Source organism: Salvelinus sp. IW2-2015, linkage group LG36 (genome assembly GCF_002910315.2).
Source record: "Salvelinus sp. IW2-2015 linkage group LG36, ASM291031v2, whole genome shotgun sequence".
In the NCBI taxonomy this organism is placed as follows: Eukaryota; Metazoa; Chordata; class Actinopteri; order Salmoniformes; family Salmonidae; genus Salvelinus; species Salvelinus sp. IW2-2015.
Window position 1 is genome coordinate 9,461,867 of NC_036875.1, and position 18,488 is coordinate 9,480,354.

Below are 18,488 nucleotides of genomic sequence, written 5' to 3' on the forward strand. Positions count from 1 at the left end.
AACACACTGTTCCTAGGCCGGTTAAATAGGGTTAAAGGTTAAATAAATAAAAATATTAAGACAATATGTAGGTGTTTCCTTAATTTTGGTAGTTACGAGTATAGCCCCATTTGACATGAAATGAAACATGTTTGTTAAAAATATTTTTGTTGGCAGTTTATACTCGACTAGACCCACAAATCAAATGTGTGCAATGTTGGTTTAGGGAGTTGAGTGTTACATTGGCCATCTGGCCATGTTTCAGACCGAACTCTAGGAAAACTAAGAGAAATATTAAGAGATACTACTGGGGGGAAAAACTCTTCTAAGAAATCTCTCAGGGTCAGAGAACAGCAGTGGCTCTGTTTTGCAACACACATCTCTGTTCCAACAGTTCTACCCTTTTTTTTTTTTTTTTTTTTTTATTATTATTTTTTTAATACATTTACTCCAAAACCTGCACTGAGGCTAAACGTACACCTTAGCCACTGAACAAAGAGAACAGGCTCTGATTGGATACTGACCCACACACTCGTTGAGCGTGATTTGTCGGGCGACAGTTCTCTGAACGAGGAAGGGGAGTCCGGAGCCGCTTCCCGACGTACACGAGTGGTCCAGCAAATCCTACGAGAGAGAAGAAGGACAGACAAAATAAATGAACTGCAACCAGAGGAATATGATCAGCCTGTACTCTCTCTAGATGAAGGTGGCCCAGCCCTCAACACAGCAGAGCATCTGGGATTCAGTTAATACAGCTGGCATCCCTCCTTCTGATGTGGGCCACGTTGGGGAGGCTGAGTGAAATGGTTGATGATTAGTGCTCAGACTCCAAATGCTGGCTATCTAGCTGTCTGTCTGTGCGCATGTCTATCTATGAGTCAGTCTGGCCATTCTGAAGAGTTAGTCAGTCAGTCAGTCAGTCTGGCCACCCTGGAGCAGCAGAGGGCCCCCTGGGTAAACAACAGCAGTCCCTGGTGATTAGTGAACTGAGGGGGCTGAGAGATTTGATCTAATCCCAGCCCCAGACTCCAAACAGACGCAATGCTGCTAAGCCTTTTATTTTTAACTCCTCTCCAGGCATCTGCAGGGCATCATGGCTGACACAAGGGGGTAGTGTCCCGCAACTCCATCAAACACGCCTGAGAAAAACAAACTAACAAGCAGAGGACTAAAATGGAAAAACTAAAAAGATAGATGCCACATGCATAAAACACATGCTGTGTACAATTTGGGAAAGGAGAAAAATACTAAATAGAAGCCGTAAAACCAATGACAACTCCTTTTGTCGTTAGTTAAAGTCCCTGTTTAGTGGTAATGCAGATCTGGGCTGTTCTGTTGAAGGGGGGAATTCAGCCACAGCATTACCACAATAACCACATTCCTAGGCATCCAGGGCTACTGGGGGAGACCCGCATGTGTTTTAGGGAAATGTGTTTTTCTTTTTTACTGTCACCACAGTTTATAATAACTCTTATCCGGGTTGCTGCCAAGCACTTTTTACTTATACTGAAACAAAACATTATGCGGCAGCATATTTGGAGTTTACACTGCCAAGTGCTCTGATGGGCTCTGGAAAATATCTAGAAATAGATCCAACATCGGCACTTCCTCTAGCACACCTCAGCCCATCAGTGTTATCAGTGAGACTGGTCACCCCAATGGAAACATTCGGCCTGTTTATGGTTTTCCTTAAAGTTTTTAATAAAAAAAATAGATGGGATTGGTCTGGGTCTTGAGGTGGGTAGATTGCTGAAGTTTTATCAAACAAATGCTGATTAGAGTTGCAAGCTCAAAGCATTATTTCACTAGAGTAGCCAACAAACTTGCAAACAAAACAGGCCATTTTGTTGAAATCATGTGTATCTGTGAAACACATGTGCTCAATATGCTCTGGTAAAACAATGCGCATATGTTTCCATCACAGTGGTGGAACAAATTCTTTCATTCCCAATTCCCAGGACAGGAATGTAATCCTGACAGGGTTGATATAGGCCGACTACATGAACAAAGTGGAACAGAGTGCATGACTACCTAGCACACATTCACATACTAATGGTCTTCGGGCTCAACATTATGACATAGTTTGAGAGTGTATAAATGGTGTTCAGTGCTGGACTGCGTGGATTGGAACCATACTATCCACAGCTCCCCGACGAGCCCAGGCCTGGCGTGCTCTTAGTGTAGGGTTGCAATGTCCCAAAATTCCCTGGTTAGAAGAAGCCCGGAAACAGGAGGGAATAAGCAGGTAATCATCCAACCAGGATTTCCGGAAAACCTGGGAATTTTGCAACCCTAAGTATGACCATGTCTTACTCACCGCCAGTGTACTCTCCCCCACGTTGGAGGCGATGAGGCCGTCTATGGTGCCGTACTCAGCTTCCCGGGCCGTCAGCCTCTCCATCTGGTTCTGGTGGATGCGTCTGAACACCAGGATGGCGATGCCAGAGAGGACGACGAGCACGATGACCGGAGCCACGATGACGATGGCCAGTGTAGTCAAGCTGTAGTTGGGCAGGTTGCTTGCTACGAGGATGAGAAAGAGGTTTAGGTTTATTTGAACATCCTGGTACATATTGTATGTAGAAACATAAATAAAATGTGATGTCATACAATATATAAAAACGCATTCAAAAAGATATGATCTGCCTAAATATACGGGAAACAGACAAGGAAGAGGGTGGTTTTTTGTCCCTGCACTATTGTCCAAGTCAGGGACAATTATGCAATAAGGCACGAGGGGGTTTGGTATATGGCCAATATACAACGGCTAAGGGCTGTTCTTGAGCACGACAACAACGCGGAGTGCCTGAATACCAGCCCTTAGCCGTGGTATATTTGCCATATACCACAAACCCCCGAGGTGCCTTATTGCTATTATAAACTGGTTACCAATATAATTAAGGCAGTAAAAATACATGTTTTGTCATACCCGTGGTATACGGTGTGATATACCACAGCTGTCAGCCAATCAGCATTCAGGGCTCAAACCACCTAGTTTATTATGAAGTATATATCACATCATGCCAGAACCAGATGAAGACAAAAAAATCTCCAGCAACATAATCGCCTTTAAACACGAACTACATTCAATCCAGTACCGTGTTTGGACAACGAATTTAAAATCTGCAGTAAAACCAAGTTCCTCCTCCGTTCAGCTTAGCCAGGTGCCCAGCTGCCCCGGGGGATCAAAACACAGCGTTTACTAAAGCCCTAAGCTTTGGGAGGCATCATTCAAGGAGAGGCGATGATAATTAGGCATGTTAAAGAACACGTTCTCTCCCTCCTCCCCCGTCCGCCTGCCTGCTCTGCCTGGACCAAACAGACTGAGGAACCTGGCTCCAGGGTTGAGAGGGAGGCCAAGGTAAGAGCACACTGCAGCATATATCCACGGGTGGGATAGGCCACACATCAAAAGGCTGCACCACCACCATGCCTGGAGATCTGACTACCACACACACTCCACACACTCCAGGGGGAAAAGACTGCCTAGCCCTCAGCACAGACAATGCTCCCTCTTTTCTCCCATGCATACTGAACTCTTTCTCCTTTGCATAGCACTCTTGGGGAGTGGAATTCAATGAAGCTCAACTAGCTCAGAATAGACAGTATAGAAAACAGATTTTAGACCAAAATGATGGCACATAGTGTCAATGTTTTCTACTGTTCTTGTTAACGCAGAAATGTAGTTTTTGGTAGATGCTAAGATCTTATTGTGTGTTTAACAGGTGTGTTTAACAAAAGCAGGGACTAACCTCAAAGAAATATTGATATTTAGGAAATAATTCATTTTTATACATACCTAGCCTACTGGTTTTACTGTGGATAGGAGAGGAGAGTGAGTTTTAGAGAACAGAGCTATACATTTCATTCAGGCCTTGTCCCATATGACCCCCTATTCCCTGGTCAAAAGTAGTGCACAATGTAGGGTATAGGGTGCCAATTGGGACGCAGGCACAGTGTCATCTCCTTTCCCAGGGGGCTCCGCTTTACACTGCCTTACAGGTCTGTGTCAGGCCGAGCAAACAATCTCAGAGAGGACATAGGAGGAAGTAGACCGTGACTAAACACAATTCTAACGTTTGTCTCTTTTTTCAGACTGTCCCCTCCTCTGCTGTGGAGGTGCTCGGGGTGGAACTGTCACACAGGCCTGAAAAGCAGACCAATAGAGGACCATGCAGCAAACGACTATGGCAGACAATTTCATGCGCCGCAGCATCGCGTCCTCGCTGGAGAATGGCCAAGTGGACACAATCAATAGAGCACCTGCCTCTTCACGTCAGTCAACCGATCACAGACAGCAGATCACTAAGAGTATATGGCCCAAAAGTGTTGTTTTCTTGGCAGTAATTATAATCAAATGTTATTGGTCACACACATATTTAGCAGATGTTATTGTGGGTGTAGCGAAATGCTTGTGTTCCTAGCTCCAACAGTGTAGTAGAATCTAACAATTCACACAAATCTAAAAGTATAAAAATGGAATTTACAAATACGTAAATATTAAGACGTGCAATGTCGGAGTGGCATTGACTAAAATACAGTAGAATAGAATACACTATATACATATGAGATGAGTAAAGCAGTATGTAAACATTATTAAAGTGGCCAGTGATTCAATGTCTATTTACATAGTGCAGCAGCCTCTGAGGTGCAGGGATCACTAGCTGGGTGGTAGCCGGCTAGTGATGGCTATTTAACAGTCTGATGGCCTTGAGATGTAAGCTGTTTTTCAGTCTCTCGGTCCAGGCTTTGATGCACCTGTACTGACCTCACCTTCTGGATGATAGGGGGTGATCAGCCCGTGGCTCGGGTGGTTGATGTCCTTGAAAATATTTTGGCCTGTGACATTGGGTGCTGTAGGTGTCCTGGAGGGCAGGCTGTGTGCCCCCGGTGATGCGTTGGGCAGACCGCACCACCCTCTGGAGAGCCCTGCGGTTGCGGGTGGTGCAGTTGCCGTACCAGACAGTGATACAGCCCGACAGGATGCTCTCAATTGTGCATCTGTAAACTTTTCTGGGGGTCTTAAGGGCCAAGCCGCATTTCTTCAGCCTCCTGAGGTTGAAGAGGTGCTGTTGAGCCTTCTTCACCACACTGTCTGTGTGGGTTGACCGTTTGAGATTGTCAGTGATGTGTACGCAGAGGTACTTGAAGCTTTCCACCTTCTCTACTGCGGTCCCATTGATGTGGATAGGGGCCTCACAAGGGTGCGTGCTTAGTAGCCCCCTCCTGTGCGCCCTGTTCACCCTGTTGTACGCCCTAGCTCCCTCTGCTGTTTCCTGAAGCCCACAATCAGCTCCTTTGTTTTGTTGACGTTGAGGGATAGGTTATTTTCCTGTCCCCACTCCGCCAGGGCCCTCACCTCCTCCCTGTAGGCTGTCATTGTTGGTAATCAGGCCTACTACTTGTTGTGTCATCTGCAAACTTGATGATTGAGTTGGATGCGTGCGTGGCCACGCAGTCGTGGGTGAACATAGCGTACAGGAGGGGGCTGAGCACGCACCCTTGTGAGGCCCCAGTGTTGAAGATCAGTAAAGATGTTGTTTCCCAGCTTCACTACCCGGGGAGCGGCCAGTCAGGAAGTCCAGGACCTAGTTGCACAGGGCGGGGTTCAGACCCAGGGCCCCGAGCTTAATGATGAGCTTGGAGGGTACTATGGTGTTGAAGGATGAGCTATAGTCAATGATCAGCATTCTGAAGTTGGTATTCCTCGTCCAGATGGGATAGGGCAGTACGCAGTGCAATGGCGATTGCAACGTCTGTGGATCTATTGGGGCAGTAAGCAAATTGATGTGGGTCTAGGGTGTCAGATAAGGTAGAGGTGATATGATCCTTAACTAGCCTTTCAAATCACTTCATGATGACAGAAGTGAGTGCTACGGGGCGATAGTCATTTTGTTCCGTTTCAGTGCCTTGCAAAAGTTTTCATTATAACCTGCAATTTAAAATGTATTTTTATTTGGATTTCATGTTATGGACATACACAAAATAGTCCAAATTGGTGAAGTGAAATGGGGAAAAAATAACAAGTTTCAAAAAATTTGAAGAAATAAAAAAACAGAAAAGCCCCTAAATAAGATCTGGTGAAACCAATTACCTTCAGGAGTCACATAATTAGTTAAATAAAGTCCACCTTTGTCCAATCTAAGTGTCACATGATCTCAGTATACAGTTGAAGTCGGAAGTTTAAATGTATTTGGCTAAGGTGTATGTAAACTCAGTTTTTCACAAATCCTCAGTTTCATTTAATCCTAGTGAAAATTCCCTGTTTTAGGTCAGTTAGGATCACCACTTTATTTTAAGAATGTGAAATTTCAGAATAATAGTAGAGAGAATTATTGTATTTCAGCTTTTATTTATTTCATCACATTCCCAGTTGGTCAGAAGTTTACATACACTGTTAGTATTTGGTAGCATTGCCTTTAAATTGTTTAACTTGGGTCAAACGTTTCAGGTAGCATTCCACAAGCTTCCCACAATAAGTTTGGTGAATTGACAGAGCTGGTGTAACTGAGTCAGGTTTGTAGGCCTCCTTGCTCGCACATGCTTTTTCAGTTCTGCCCACACATTTTCTATAGGATTGAGGTCAGGGCTTTGTGATGGCCACTCCAATAACTTGACTTTGTTGTCCTTGGGCCATTTTGCCACAACTTTGGAAGTATGCTTGGGGTCATTGTCCATTTGGAAGACCCATTTGCAACCAAGCTTTAACTTCCTGACTTGAGATGTTGCTTCAATATATCCACATCATTTTCATTTCATGATGCCATCTATTTTGTGAAGTGCACCAGTCCCTCCTGCAGCAAAGCACACCCACGATGCTGCCACCCCCGTGTTTCACTGTTGGGATGGTGTTCTTCGGCTTGCAAGCATCCCCCTTTTTCCTCCAAACATAACGATGGTCATTATGGCTAAAGAGTTCTATTTTTGTTTCATCAGACCAGAGGACATTTCTCCAAAAAGTACAATCTTTGTCACCAAAGGCAAAGTCAACTTAGTGTATGTAAACGTCTGACCCACTGGAATTGTGATACAGTGAATTATAAGTGAAGTAATCTGTCTGTAAACAATTGTTGGAAAAATGACTTGTGCCCTGCACAAAGTAGATGTCCTAACCGACTTGACAAAACTATAGTTTGTTAACAAGACATTTGTGGAGTGGTTGAAAAAGGAGTTTTAATGACACCAACCTAAGTGTATGTAAATTTCCGACTTCAACTGTATATGCACCTGTTCTGAAAGGCCCCAGAGTCTGCAACACCACTAAGCAAGGGGCAATATGAAAACCAAGGAGCTTTCCAAACAGGTCAGGGACAAAGTTGTGGAGAAGTACAGATCAGGGTTGGGTTATGAAATAATATCCGAAACTTTGAACATCCTACGGAGCACCATTAAATCTATTATAAAAAAAATTGAAAGAATATGGCACCACAACAAACCTGCCAAGAGAGTGCCGCCCACCAAAACTGACGGACCAGGCAAGGAGGGCATTAATCAGAGAGGCAACAAAGAGACCAAAGATAAACCTGAAGGAGCTGCAAAGCTTCACAGAGGAGATTGGAGAATCTGTCCATAGGACTTAAGCCGTACACACCACAGAGCTGGGCTTTATGGAAGAGTGGCCATAAAAAAGTTATTGCCTAAATAATAAAATACGCAAACACGTTTGGTGTTTGCCAAAAAGGCATGTGGGAGACTCCCCAAACATATGGAAGAAGGTACTCTGGTCAGATGAGGCTAAAATTTAGCTTTTTGGCCATAAAGGAAAACGCATTGTCTGGCGCAAACCCAACACCTCTCATCACCCCGAGAACACCATCCCCATCCCCTGCACCATCCCCATCCCCTGCTGATGGGGATGTTTTTCCATCAGCAGGGACTGGGAAACTGGTCAGAATTGAAGGAATGATGGATGGCGCTAAATACAGGGACATTCTTGAGGGAAACCTGTTTCAGCCTTCCATAGAGTTGAGACTGGGACGGAGGTTCACCTTCCAGCGGGACAATGACCCCAAGCATACTGCTAAAGCAACACTTGAGTGGTTTAAGGGGAAACATTTAAATGTCTTGGAAATTCCTAGTCAAAGCCCAGACCTCAATCCAATTGTTAATCTGTGGTATGACTTAAAGATTGCTGTACACCAGCAGAACCCATCCAACTTGAAGGAGCTTGAACAGTTCTGCCTTGAGGAATGGGCAAAAATCCCAGTGGCTAGATGTGCCAAGCTAAAAGAGACATACCCCAAGAGACTTGCAGCTGTAATTGCTGCAAAAGGTGGCTCTACAAAGTATTGACTTTGGCGGGGTGAATAGTTATGCACGCTCAAGTTCTTTTTTGGGGTCTTAATTCTTGTTTGTATCACAATAATAAATATTTTGCATCTTCAAAGTGGTCGGCATGTTGTAAATCGAATGATACAACCCCCCCAAAAATCTATTTTAATTCCAGGTATTAAGGCAACAAAATAGGAAAAATGCCAAGGGGGTGAATACTTCCGCAAGCCACTGTACCTTTGCTTTCTTGTGTACAGGAACAATGGTGTACATCGTGAAGCAAGTGGGGACAGCAGACGGGGATAGGGAGAGATGGAATATGTCCGTAAACACTCCAGGCAGCTGGTCTGCGCATGCTCTGAGGACGCGGCTAAGGATGTCGTCTGGGCCAGCAGTCTTGCGAGGGTTAACGCGCCTAAAATCTCTTACTCGCGTTGGCCTTATACAGGTTCAAAATAGCAGATATGGACACGGACATGCACCTAAACTGGAACGCAGTGGCTGTAAAGTAACATGTTATACATGACGTCAGAGCTCAAGGTCTCGCTTCACAGCGCCATATGGGTTTCGATTGACAGCAGTTCTGAACTTGAACACCACTCGCGACAAGAAGTTGCCCCCATCCCTGCTGCTAAATGGCCAACTTTTGCAAATGTTTTGTTTTCTGAGTAAGGGAAATGCTGCAAATAAAGAGGACTAGATGTATTTTGAAAGATGAGACGCTAAGGATTATAATAATTACCACTTTGATGTCATACAAGCAAGCCAAATAGCCGTTAGTCCAAACGTGCACTTCACATTTCCATATCGCACAACTCATGTAATATACCGTGTGAACGTTTACAATCACTATGTTTGATGTACAGTTACAAGATGACATGGCGTCATACCCTGGGTGGTTCTGAATAGAATGTAGCCTGTTTGACGTATTGTGAAGAAATCTGTCAGGGAACACGCATCTGAATGCAGTCTATTCTATTTCGCACCACAGGAAGGTGTTGAGGGGAGGACGGCTCATAATAATGTCCGGAACGGCGCAAATGGAATGGCATCAAACAACTGGAAACCATGCGTTTGATGTATTTGATACCCTTCCACTGATTCCGCTCCAGTCAGTACCCCCGAGCCCGTCCTCCCCAATTAAGGTGCCACCAACCTCCTGTGATGCGCACCAAAATGACGATCTGCTTCTCTGAATTGCCTTTTGAAAACTAAGATTATATTTTGTAAGTTAGCTAGTCATGTTGGCAATAGAACAAGTTTTCAAATCATGCCCACCCGACCAGATTGCGATTTATAAATGGACTGTTTTTTGGAATGTGTAAACAACAGTAATTGTGTAAAGGCGGGGATGCAGGGCTGTGTTCCAAAGAAAATAACTACAAGTCTGCTTGCTATAGTTCCTCAACGGCACAGCTAGGCGAGCTCAAAATAGCACCTTATCGTTGAAGACTCTTCTTTGAGTAATAAAAGTGCAATGAAATCACGTAGGACATGCACATTTTGGAGATGTGTGTGGCCACTTGGAGACACCAGTTAGACCTCTCACTCAAATCCTTGTAATTTTTTTGTTTTATGTTTATGCACATACACCAGATTGTTCAACCTTTTCATGATACTGAACGTATCCAGAGTATTTTCAGATTTCGATATCAACAAACATGGCGAAAAGTACAGCAACTGTAAAATGCACATAAAATCCACACTAATGTTTGGATTCAGTCTTTTGTCAGATTAACTGTTTTGTTCTCATCTTTAGTCTAATAATTTCCCCATGATATACAAACTGTTCCCTTTAGATTGCTACCATGGTTATACATATGCTTTCCATATTTCTTCTGTAAGAAACATTGAAATGTAGCCCTATCCATATAGGCCAATGCAAGGGTTGTAAGTGGTTAATTAATAACCTTGGTTTAAATGCAAATGTGCACCACACAGACCTCCCATTAGAATACAGATGCATATGAATGAATGTGCACCATTGTGTGTCCCAAATACGGTGCCAAGTAGCAAGTGCATTGACTTACCTATAACAGGCAGCTCAACAGTGATGTTCATGTTACACAGGTGGCCCTGGCAGCACTCCACGATCTGGTCGCGGGAGGGCGGCGTCTTGCAGGTCATCCTGCTCTGCTCGTACACCTTGAAGCAGCCCTTCTGGTAGACCAGGGCTCCGTCGCTGACTGTCAGACTGGAGAAACAGTGCTGGCCCATGCAGCGCTGCTCGGTGGCACACGACTGCCCCTTGCACACGCACTCGTGCTCGCCGGCGGACTTCACTTTCTCCTCTGGACAGGAAACAGAAAATATCATTATTGCTCATGGAGTAGGGTGATGCTAGAGCTGCCCCGGTCAACTGGAAGTGCTGTTATTGTGGAAACGTCTAGGAGCAACAACAGCTCATTCGCAGAGTGGTAGGCCACACAATCTCACAGAACAGGACCGCCAAGTGCTGAAGCTTACAACCGAGTTCCAAAGTGCCTCTGGAAGCAACGTCAGCACAAGAACTGTTCGTCGGGAGCTTCTTGAAAAGTGTTTCCAAGGCCGAGCAGCCAAAGATCACCAGGCACAATGCCAAGTGTCAACTGGAGTGGTGTAAAGCTCGCCGCCATTGGACTCTGGAGCAGTGGAAACGCGTTCTATGGAGTGATGAATCACGCTTCACCATCTAGCAGTCCGATGACAAATCTGGATTTGGTGCCAGGAGAACGCTACCTGCTCCAATGCATAGCGCCAACTGTAAAGTTTGGTGGAGGAGGAATAATGGTCTGGGGCCGTTTTTCATTGTTCAGGCCCCTTAGTTCCAGTGAAGGGAAATCATAGAACATACAATAACATTCTAGACTTTGTGGCAACAGTTTGGGGACGGCCCTTTCCTGTTTCAGCATGACAATGCTCCGTGCACAAAGCGAGGTCCATACAGAAATGGTTTGTCGAGATCGGTGTGGTAGAACTTGACTGGCTTGCACAGAGCCCTGACCTCAATCCCATCGAACACCTTTGGGGTGAATTAGAACGCCGACTGCGAGCCAGGCTGAATCGCCCAATATCAGTATTAGACCTCACTAATACTCTTGTGGCTGAATGGAAGCAAGTCCCCACAGCAATGTTCCATCATCTAGTGGAAAGCCTTCCCAGAATAGTGGAGGCTGTTATAGCAGCAAAGGGGGGAAACAACTCCATATTAATGCCCATGATTTTGGAATGAGATGTTCGACGAGCAGGTGTCCACATACTTTTGGTCATGTAGTGCATCTTCATAAATTTGAATCACCTCTATGATATGCATACCTATCTTCTTAAAAAAAATAAGTTGCAAGTGATATATATTTACGTATAAAAACTACAATAAGTGAGAGATGAAGCGTCAGTGAGGCCAAGATTAGGAAAAATGATTTAAATTATTTCAGTGAAAACAGGGTAGTGTGTTACCTTTTGCTGGTGCTTCCACGGTGACGTTCATGTTACACAGGTGCCCCTGGCAACACTTGACTATGCGGCTGGGAGAGGGAGGGGTGGCACAGGTGGCTCTCCCCTGGTCGTCATCCTGAAGGCAGCCCTTCTGGTGACCCACATACCCGTCACTGATCTTCACAGAGGAGAAACACCGCTGGCCTGTACAGCGCTCCCTGCCCTCACATGACTGTCCTTCACACACACACTCATCGTCTTGCAAGGCAGGCGCCACTTCCCCATCTGTTCAATAAGAGAGACCAGACAAATCCATGAAACCTTTTCATTCTCATTCATTTAAACAAATATAACGACTCTTTAGGTAGTTTTGTTTATGGAAGCATTTCACTAATGTACCCAAATGGCCTACACGCAAATGAAAAACTAAATGTAAATGTGTTTTTAACTAAATCATTGTGCAAAGTGGTGATGTGCTGCCTAGGTAGGCAGATATATGATGTGGTAATGTGAATGACTCAGCATGCTGGTATTGCTTAGCCTACATTGAGGGAGGGATAAAAGCATGAGTGTAATGATTTCAAAGACAACAATGCGTCACCTCTCTCTGGGTCTGCCACTGTGACATTCATGTTACAAAGGTCGCCATGGCAGCACTCCACAGTCAAGTTATGGGACGGGGGACTTCCGCAGCTTATGGACCCTTCGCCACGCCCCACAATGCACCCCTTCCGTCGGAAGAACGTGGCGTTCTGGATGGAGACGGCCGAGAAGCACTGCTGGCCAATACAACGGTCTCCGCTGTCGCATGACGGCCCGTCGCAAACACACTCATAGTCGCTCGCGTTGCCCTTATCTGCACAGTTATTAGACCAGACAGACATTTTTAGTATTCTCCATTCATTTCAAACTCAAACAAAATCACAACACATACTGACGGACAGAGCTGAAAAGAAACATATTTAAACACCAAAGGCATAAAATACGCAGACATTCGGCATTGTTAAAACTTCTTCTGGATCGGTCCCTTCAACGGGACGCTTGAGCTAACGTAGGCTAATGTGATTAGCATGATGTTGTAAGTAACAAGAACATTTCCCAGGACATAGACATATCTGATATTGGCAGAAATGTTTAATTCTTGTTAATCTAACTACGCTGTCCAATTTACAGTAGCTGTTACAGTGAAATAATACCATGCTATTGTTTGAGGAGAATGCACAAGTTTGAACATGAAAAGTTATTCATAAACAAATTTGGGCAGTCGATACAACATTTTGAACAGAAATGCAATGGTTCATTGGATTAGTCTAAAACTTTGCACATGCACTGCTGCCATCTAGTGGCCAAAATCTAAATTGCACCCGGGCTGGTATAATACATTATGGTCTTTCTCTTGCATTTCAAAGATGATAGTACAAAAAAATACAAAAGAACGGTTGTTTTTTTTCTTTGTATTATCTTTTACCAGATCGATTGTGTTACATTCTCCTACATTACTTTCACATTTCCACAAACTTCAAAGTGTTTCCTTTCAAATGGTACCAAGAATATGCATATCCTTGCTACAGGCAGTTAGATTTGGGTATGGTCATTTATGGCGGAATGTGGAAAAAAAAGGGACGAATCCTTAAGAGGATTTATTAATATGTGAATATTGTGGTCATATTGTGGTAATGTTAGTGCAGGATATTTGCTATGTTCAACCTCCCTCATTTCTTATAATGAGTGTGTCATCATTTAGCTGTACACTACAGTAGGCGATGCAGAATAATGTACCCAGCCGCCAGCCAGCCAACCCGTGACAGTGAGAAATCTCAGTTTCCCCAGAGCCCATGTCTGCGAGCCTGTCACTGAGTTGTTAAAAAATGCTGCGAGACAGCGGGGGAGAGGGAGAGAGACAAAGCACGCCTTGACAGAAAAATGTAAACTCACTACGCAGGATTCGACCGTGTACTTGGCGAATGTAGGGGATGGTACCGAATGCGTGTAATATCTGAAGCGGCTACCTAATGTATCGAAATCTCTTTGTTCGGAGAATAGACGTGTTTTATTTTTAATGGAAAGGTGTCAAAATCTTACCTTCCACACTGGAAGAGGGTAAAACCAGAAGTATGAAGACCAGAATAAACATGTCGTCATCTAACATCGTAGACCTGGAAGAGGACAGAAGTGTTGTGATTAGACGACCATATGACATTGGAAATAAGGGTGTTCACTAAACATGGATCTTCAAAAATAGCGTACAATTTAGAAAAGACAAGATACATACATTTATTGGTCACATCATTTGACATCAACGTCTATGTAATGCCTTTGTGTATGTCACATAAATGATTTCAAGCCAATTGGCTGTGACAGGATAAAAGGATGGAAAGAGAGGGGGGGGGGGGGGGGGGGGGGGGGGGGGGGGTGATCTAAGAGCACCATCATAATGGCATTTTACTCAAAGAGAAACCTTTCTGTTTTTCAATAAAGAGTCAACACCAACTTTAAAATGCTCAAGTAAAGTGGGTCTCATGCCTTCCCTGTTGTCCTGGCAACAAGGTGTTGAGTGGCAAGCAATGGGGAGACTGATGCACTCCTATTGCTGAGCTGTAGAGAGCGAGAGAGAGCGAGAGAGAGAGACAGCCTTCTTGACAGCAAGGGGAGCAGACAGCGCGGCAGGAGAAGAGGAGGAGACGGAGAGGGGCACAGCAGGGAGCACCAACGTGGGAGCCAAATAGAAACATTTCAAATGAGGGGCTGGGTCTTTAAAACCTTCTATATATATTGTGTCTTTAGGCACATCGACATGCATGTCCATTGACGTCTGCTTGATTTCGGCTGTGATCCGTCTGATTCAAGCAGAGCCCACGCACTCTACAGCAACACATCCGCACTCCATTAAAATAAGATGCATGTTTTCCAAATCTATTCCTGTAATAATTCCACCCGATAAGATTTGATGCGGGAGGATATATCTCTCTCCAATTCACCAACTTTTCCCGCGCAGCGTGTTTACGACATACTAAGCCCGGGCTGATCGTTATCTTGCAGTGTGTGTCTGCCCATTGATAACATATCCAGTGGTGTATTCCCAAAGCCTTTGTGCCCGCTCCAGACATAAATGTTAGCATTACCCCAACACCGCCTGTAGGGCCTGCTCATCAGAACCACATGCTGCTCCTTTAATCAGAGACACAAAACAGAGGCTGCCACGAGAGATAATCAGGGGCTCTGTGAGAGCAAGTTGTGGACAGGGAGGGGTCAGGAGGGACCGAGGGGGCACACATGTATGGCCAGGGGCAAGAGAGGGCAGGGGGACAGAGGGAGGGGAGGGCACTGAGGAGGAATGGAGGGTGGCAGATGGATAGGGGGCAGCACAATTAACGAGGAACAGGGCACAGACTGGTATGGGAGGACATGAGGGGGTAGGTCAGTTAAGGTGACAGCATAGTTTGGGTTAAGGTAGCTAAATTACTGTATATGTTTCCAAAATTCCCAGGTTTTCCAAAAAATCCTTGTTGGGAGGATTCTGATGTCGTGCATATTCCTCCTGATTGGGCCGGAATTTTTGGAGAAAGTTAATAGAATTCTGCAACCCTAGTTGAGGTAGAGAAAAACATAGTGCAGCTGCATATAGGGATGCATAGCATGACACAGATCTCAATCCCTGATACAGGATGCTGTCTTCCAGGCACCTAATATCCATCATATAACCTCAATTATCTGTCCAGTGAACCTCAGCACTTCATGCTCAATCATTAGCCTTCAAAAAATAAAAAAACATATATTTTTTTAATGCATGCCAGTCTGCCTTTCACACAAAGACGAGAATGCGACCACAATCTATTTTGGTTTTGGAGGATAGCCTACTTTTGCAGCATATCAAAAAGGCAAAACCTATCGTCATCTTTGCGAGGACAGCGAGCAGAATGCCTGTGTTGATATACAAACCGGGTCATGAATGGCAGAGGCAGATCTGATGCCGTATTTAGTGTTGAGGGATTAACATGTGTCCTCCTGATATTTGGAGACTGAGAGTAGATGAGAGGAGAGATGAGAGAGAGAGAGTATGTAGAGAGAGAGAGAGTAGATGAGGATAGGAGGAGAGTAGATCGAGAGAGAGAGAGAGTAGATTCGAGAGAGAGGAGAGTAAGTATGATGAGAGAGAATGAGTAGATGAGAGAGAAGGAGAGAGTAGATAGATGAGTAGATCGAGAGAGAGAGAGAGTAGATCGAGAGAGTAGATCGAGATAGAGAAGAGTAGATCGAGAGAGTAGATTCGAGAGAGAGAGAGTAGATAGGAGTAGAAGATGAGAGAGAGAGTATCGATGAGGTAGATTGAGAGAGTAGATGAGAGGTAGATGAGAGAGTGATCGAGAGAGAGAGAGAGTAGATCGAGAAGAGAGAGAGTAGATCGAGAGGAGAGAGAGTAGATCGAGAGAGAGAGAGAGTAGATGAGAGAGAGAGTCTGATCGAGAGAGAGAGAGATTTCGATGAGAGAGAGAGAGAGTAGATACGAGAGAGAGAGTAGTCGAGAGAGAGAGTAAGATGGAGAGAGAGTAGATCGAGAGAGAGAGATGAGAGAGTAGAGAGAGTAGAGTCGAGAGAGAGATAGGAGTAGATCGAGAGAGGAGGAGAGAGAGAAGAGAGAGAGAGAGATGAGAGAGAGAGAGGAGAGTAGAGAGTAGAGAGAGAGGAGAGAGAGAGAGAAGAGAGAGAGAGAGAGAGAGGAGAGAGAGGAGAGAGAGAGAGGAGAGAGAAGAGAGAGGAGAGAGAGAGAGAAGAGAGAGAGAGAGAGAGAGAGAGGAGAGAGAGAGAGAGAGAGAGAGAGAGAGAGAGGAGAGAGAGAGAGGAGAGAGAGAGAGAGAGAGAGAGAGAGAGAGAGAGAGAGAGAGAGAGAGAAAGAGAGAGACTGAGAGAGAGAAGGAGACGAGAGAGAGAGAAGGATGAGAGAGAGAGGAGAGAGAGAGATGAGGAGAAGACAGAAAGGAGAGAGAGAGAGAGAGAGAGAGGAGAGAGAGAGAGAGAGAGAGAGAGAGAGGGAAGGAGAGAGAGGAGAGAGAAGAGAGAGGAGAGAGAGAGAGAGAGAGAGAGGAGAGAGAAGAGAGAGAAGAGAGAGAGAGATGAGAGAGAGAGGAGAGAGAGAGACGAGAAGAAGAGAAACAAGCGAGTCCAGCCAACCACAACGTTGCGCGGAGCATAGAGAGCGGTAGGTTTTTTTCCCCCAGAGTTGTGTGCCTGTGCTGGGCTGTGATTATGCTCCCTCTGTCCCTGCATATTGAATTCTCTGGCAGTCCCCTGGCCACAGTGAGTTCACAGAGCTGACATCCTGACAGGGGCTGTGCCGCTGTGCCGCTTCACCCCTTCAAGAACTCCCCCCCTCCCCCAGTCTCAGGGAGGGAGGTCAGGCAGTTCTCGTTGGTTGCCATTTTCTGTGTATCTTGGGCTAGTATCTAGTATCACTGTAATACAGTCAGCCAAGGGAAGGATAAAAACATAAGAGGGAGATCAAATACCGATCGGCCACTAAAGTTCATAAGCAGAGGATTGGAAGGCGTGGTGTTGGCAGTGGAAAGGCTTTGCTGAGATGTTGTCCGAGGACCAAGTGGGAACAAACAAAAATTTGGACAAGTTGTGGTTGAGGCAGTTTGAAAAATAATCAGGTTTCATGCAGTCCTCCTCCTCTCTCTAAAACGATCCTGAAACGATTCAAAGTCCCTGCTCCTTCAAAAGCTCACATTTGCATCAAAATGAACATTTCAGTGTTGACTGTTGAGTCACTTGCACACACCAGATATTTGGATGGATTCGTCCTCTTTCACCCAACCGTCATGATTCAATCATGTTTGGTTGCGATATGCTTAGATCGTGCTCAGGTAACGATTGGTGCGATGCAGTGTAGAACCTTATATTTTGTCTGATGTGAGATGTGTGGTCCTCCCAGACCCAGGGTGTGTGTGTGACGCTGCATGGGCCTGGGAGCCCTAGCAGGAGCTGCTGAGTCATCGTGCTGCCGAGCTGGGAGACAGGAGGTAGAATCTGTGTCTGAGCTGGTGCTGGCATAGTTACCATGGCACAAATAGCCCCAGCGCCAGGGGAGCCGCAGGGAGGGAGAGCTGGGCAGAGCCGACCAAGTCTGGCCCGCTCCAGAGCCCATGCCTCTCATCACGTCCCCGTCCCACTCAGCAAGGAGTACGACACCAGAGAGATGGAGATGGCCCGCTCCGAGGTGAGCGTGGGTGTGACACAGACAGCGCTGAGGGCGAATTAGCCCTCCGCAAGCTCACCTGGCATTCACACAGCAGACTAGCACAGCATATCGGATCAAAAACACTCGCTACCTCATTCAAAGGGGCAGCCTCTGCTTGCAGCCAAACAGCCAAGTGAATCAGAATGAACAAAGTCAAGCTGACATAGGATTGCAGTGTTTATTTGGTTGTTTACAAGACCTGTCTGGAAACTCTGAAAGAGAGAGAACCAAAAATAGCCTTGGTTAGACAGGTGCGGCTACAACAAATATAAATACTATAGATTATTTGGGGAAACGGCATCTCTCATAACTGCACAACAGACGGCAGCCCACGACTGGTTGTGACATGCAGAATGCCATACAAACACCCATTGCCCATTCAAATTGAAAATGTTACAACTTCAACACACACAGGATGTTTTTAGATTTGTTTATTATTAGTGTACTATGAGCAGGGGGAAAAATGTCCTTGCTTCCATTTGAGCAGCAGAGAAATGCTCCTGTTAACTGGAAGTGTAGTGCTTAAAATCAAGAACGACTTCTGTCGCACCCAGGCACTGCTGTTCAACTCATCCAACGGCTAATC

The 18,488-nt window shown here is 45.3% G+C and overlaps 1 protein-coding gene across 3 annotated transcripts in view; it reads right to left on the bottom strand.

Moving 5' to 3' along the window:
- Positions 1-18,488, bottom strand: part of LOC111959572 (activin receptor type-1) — a 35,047-nt gene that overhangs the window by 5,465 nt on the left and 11,094 nt on the right. For all 3 annotated transcript variants that reach the window (XM_023981223.2, XM_023981220.2, XM_023981222.2), the window contains exons 2-7: positions 13,747-13,820; positions 12,266-12,520; positions 11,686-11,949; positions 10,281-10,541; positions 2,297-2,502; positions 504-603 (exon numbers count right to left, since the gene is read on the bottom strand). In XM_023981223.2, the coding sequence (XP_023836991.1) occupies positions 504-603; positions 2,297-2,502; positions 10,281-10,541; positions 11,686-11,949; positions 12,266-12,520; positions 13,747-13,813 (1,153 nt within the window). In that variant the 5' untranslated portion in view covers positions 13,814-13,820. The remainder of the gene's footprint in view (positions 1-503; positions 604-2,296; positions 2,503-10,280; positions 10,542-11,685; positions 11,950-12,265; positions 12,521-13,746; positions 13,821-18,488) is intronic.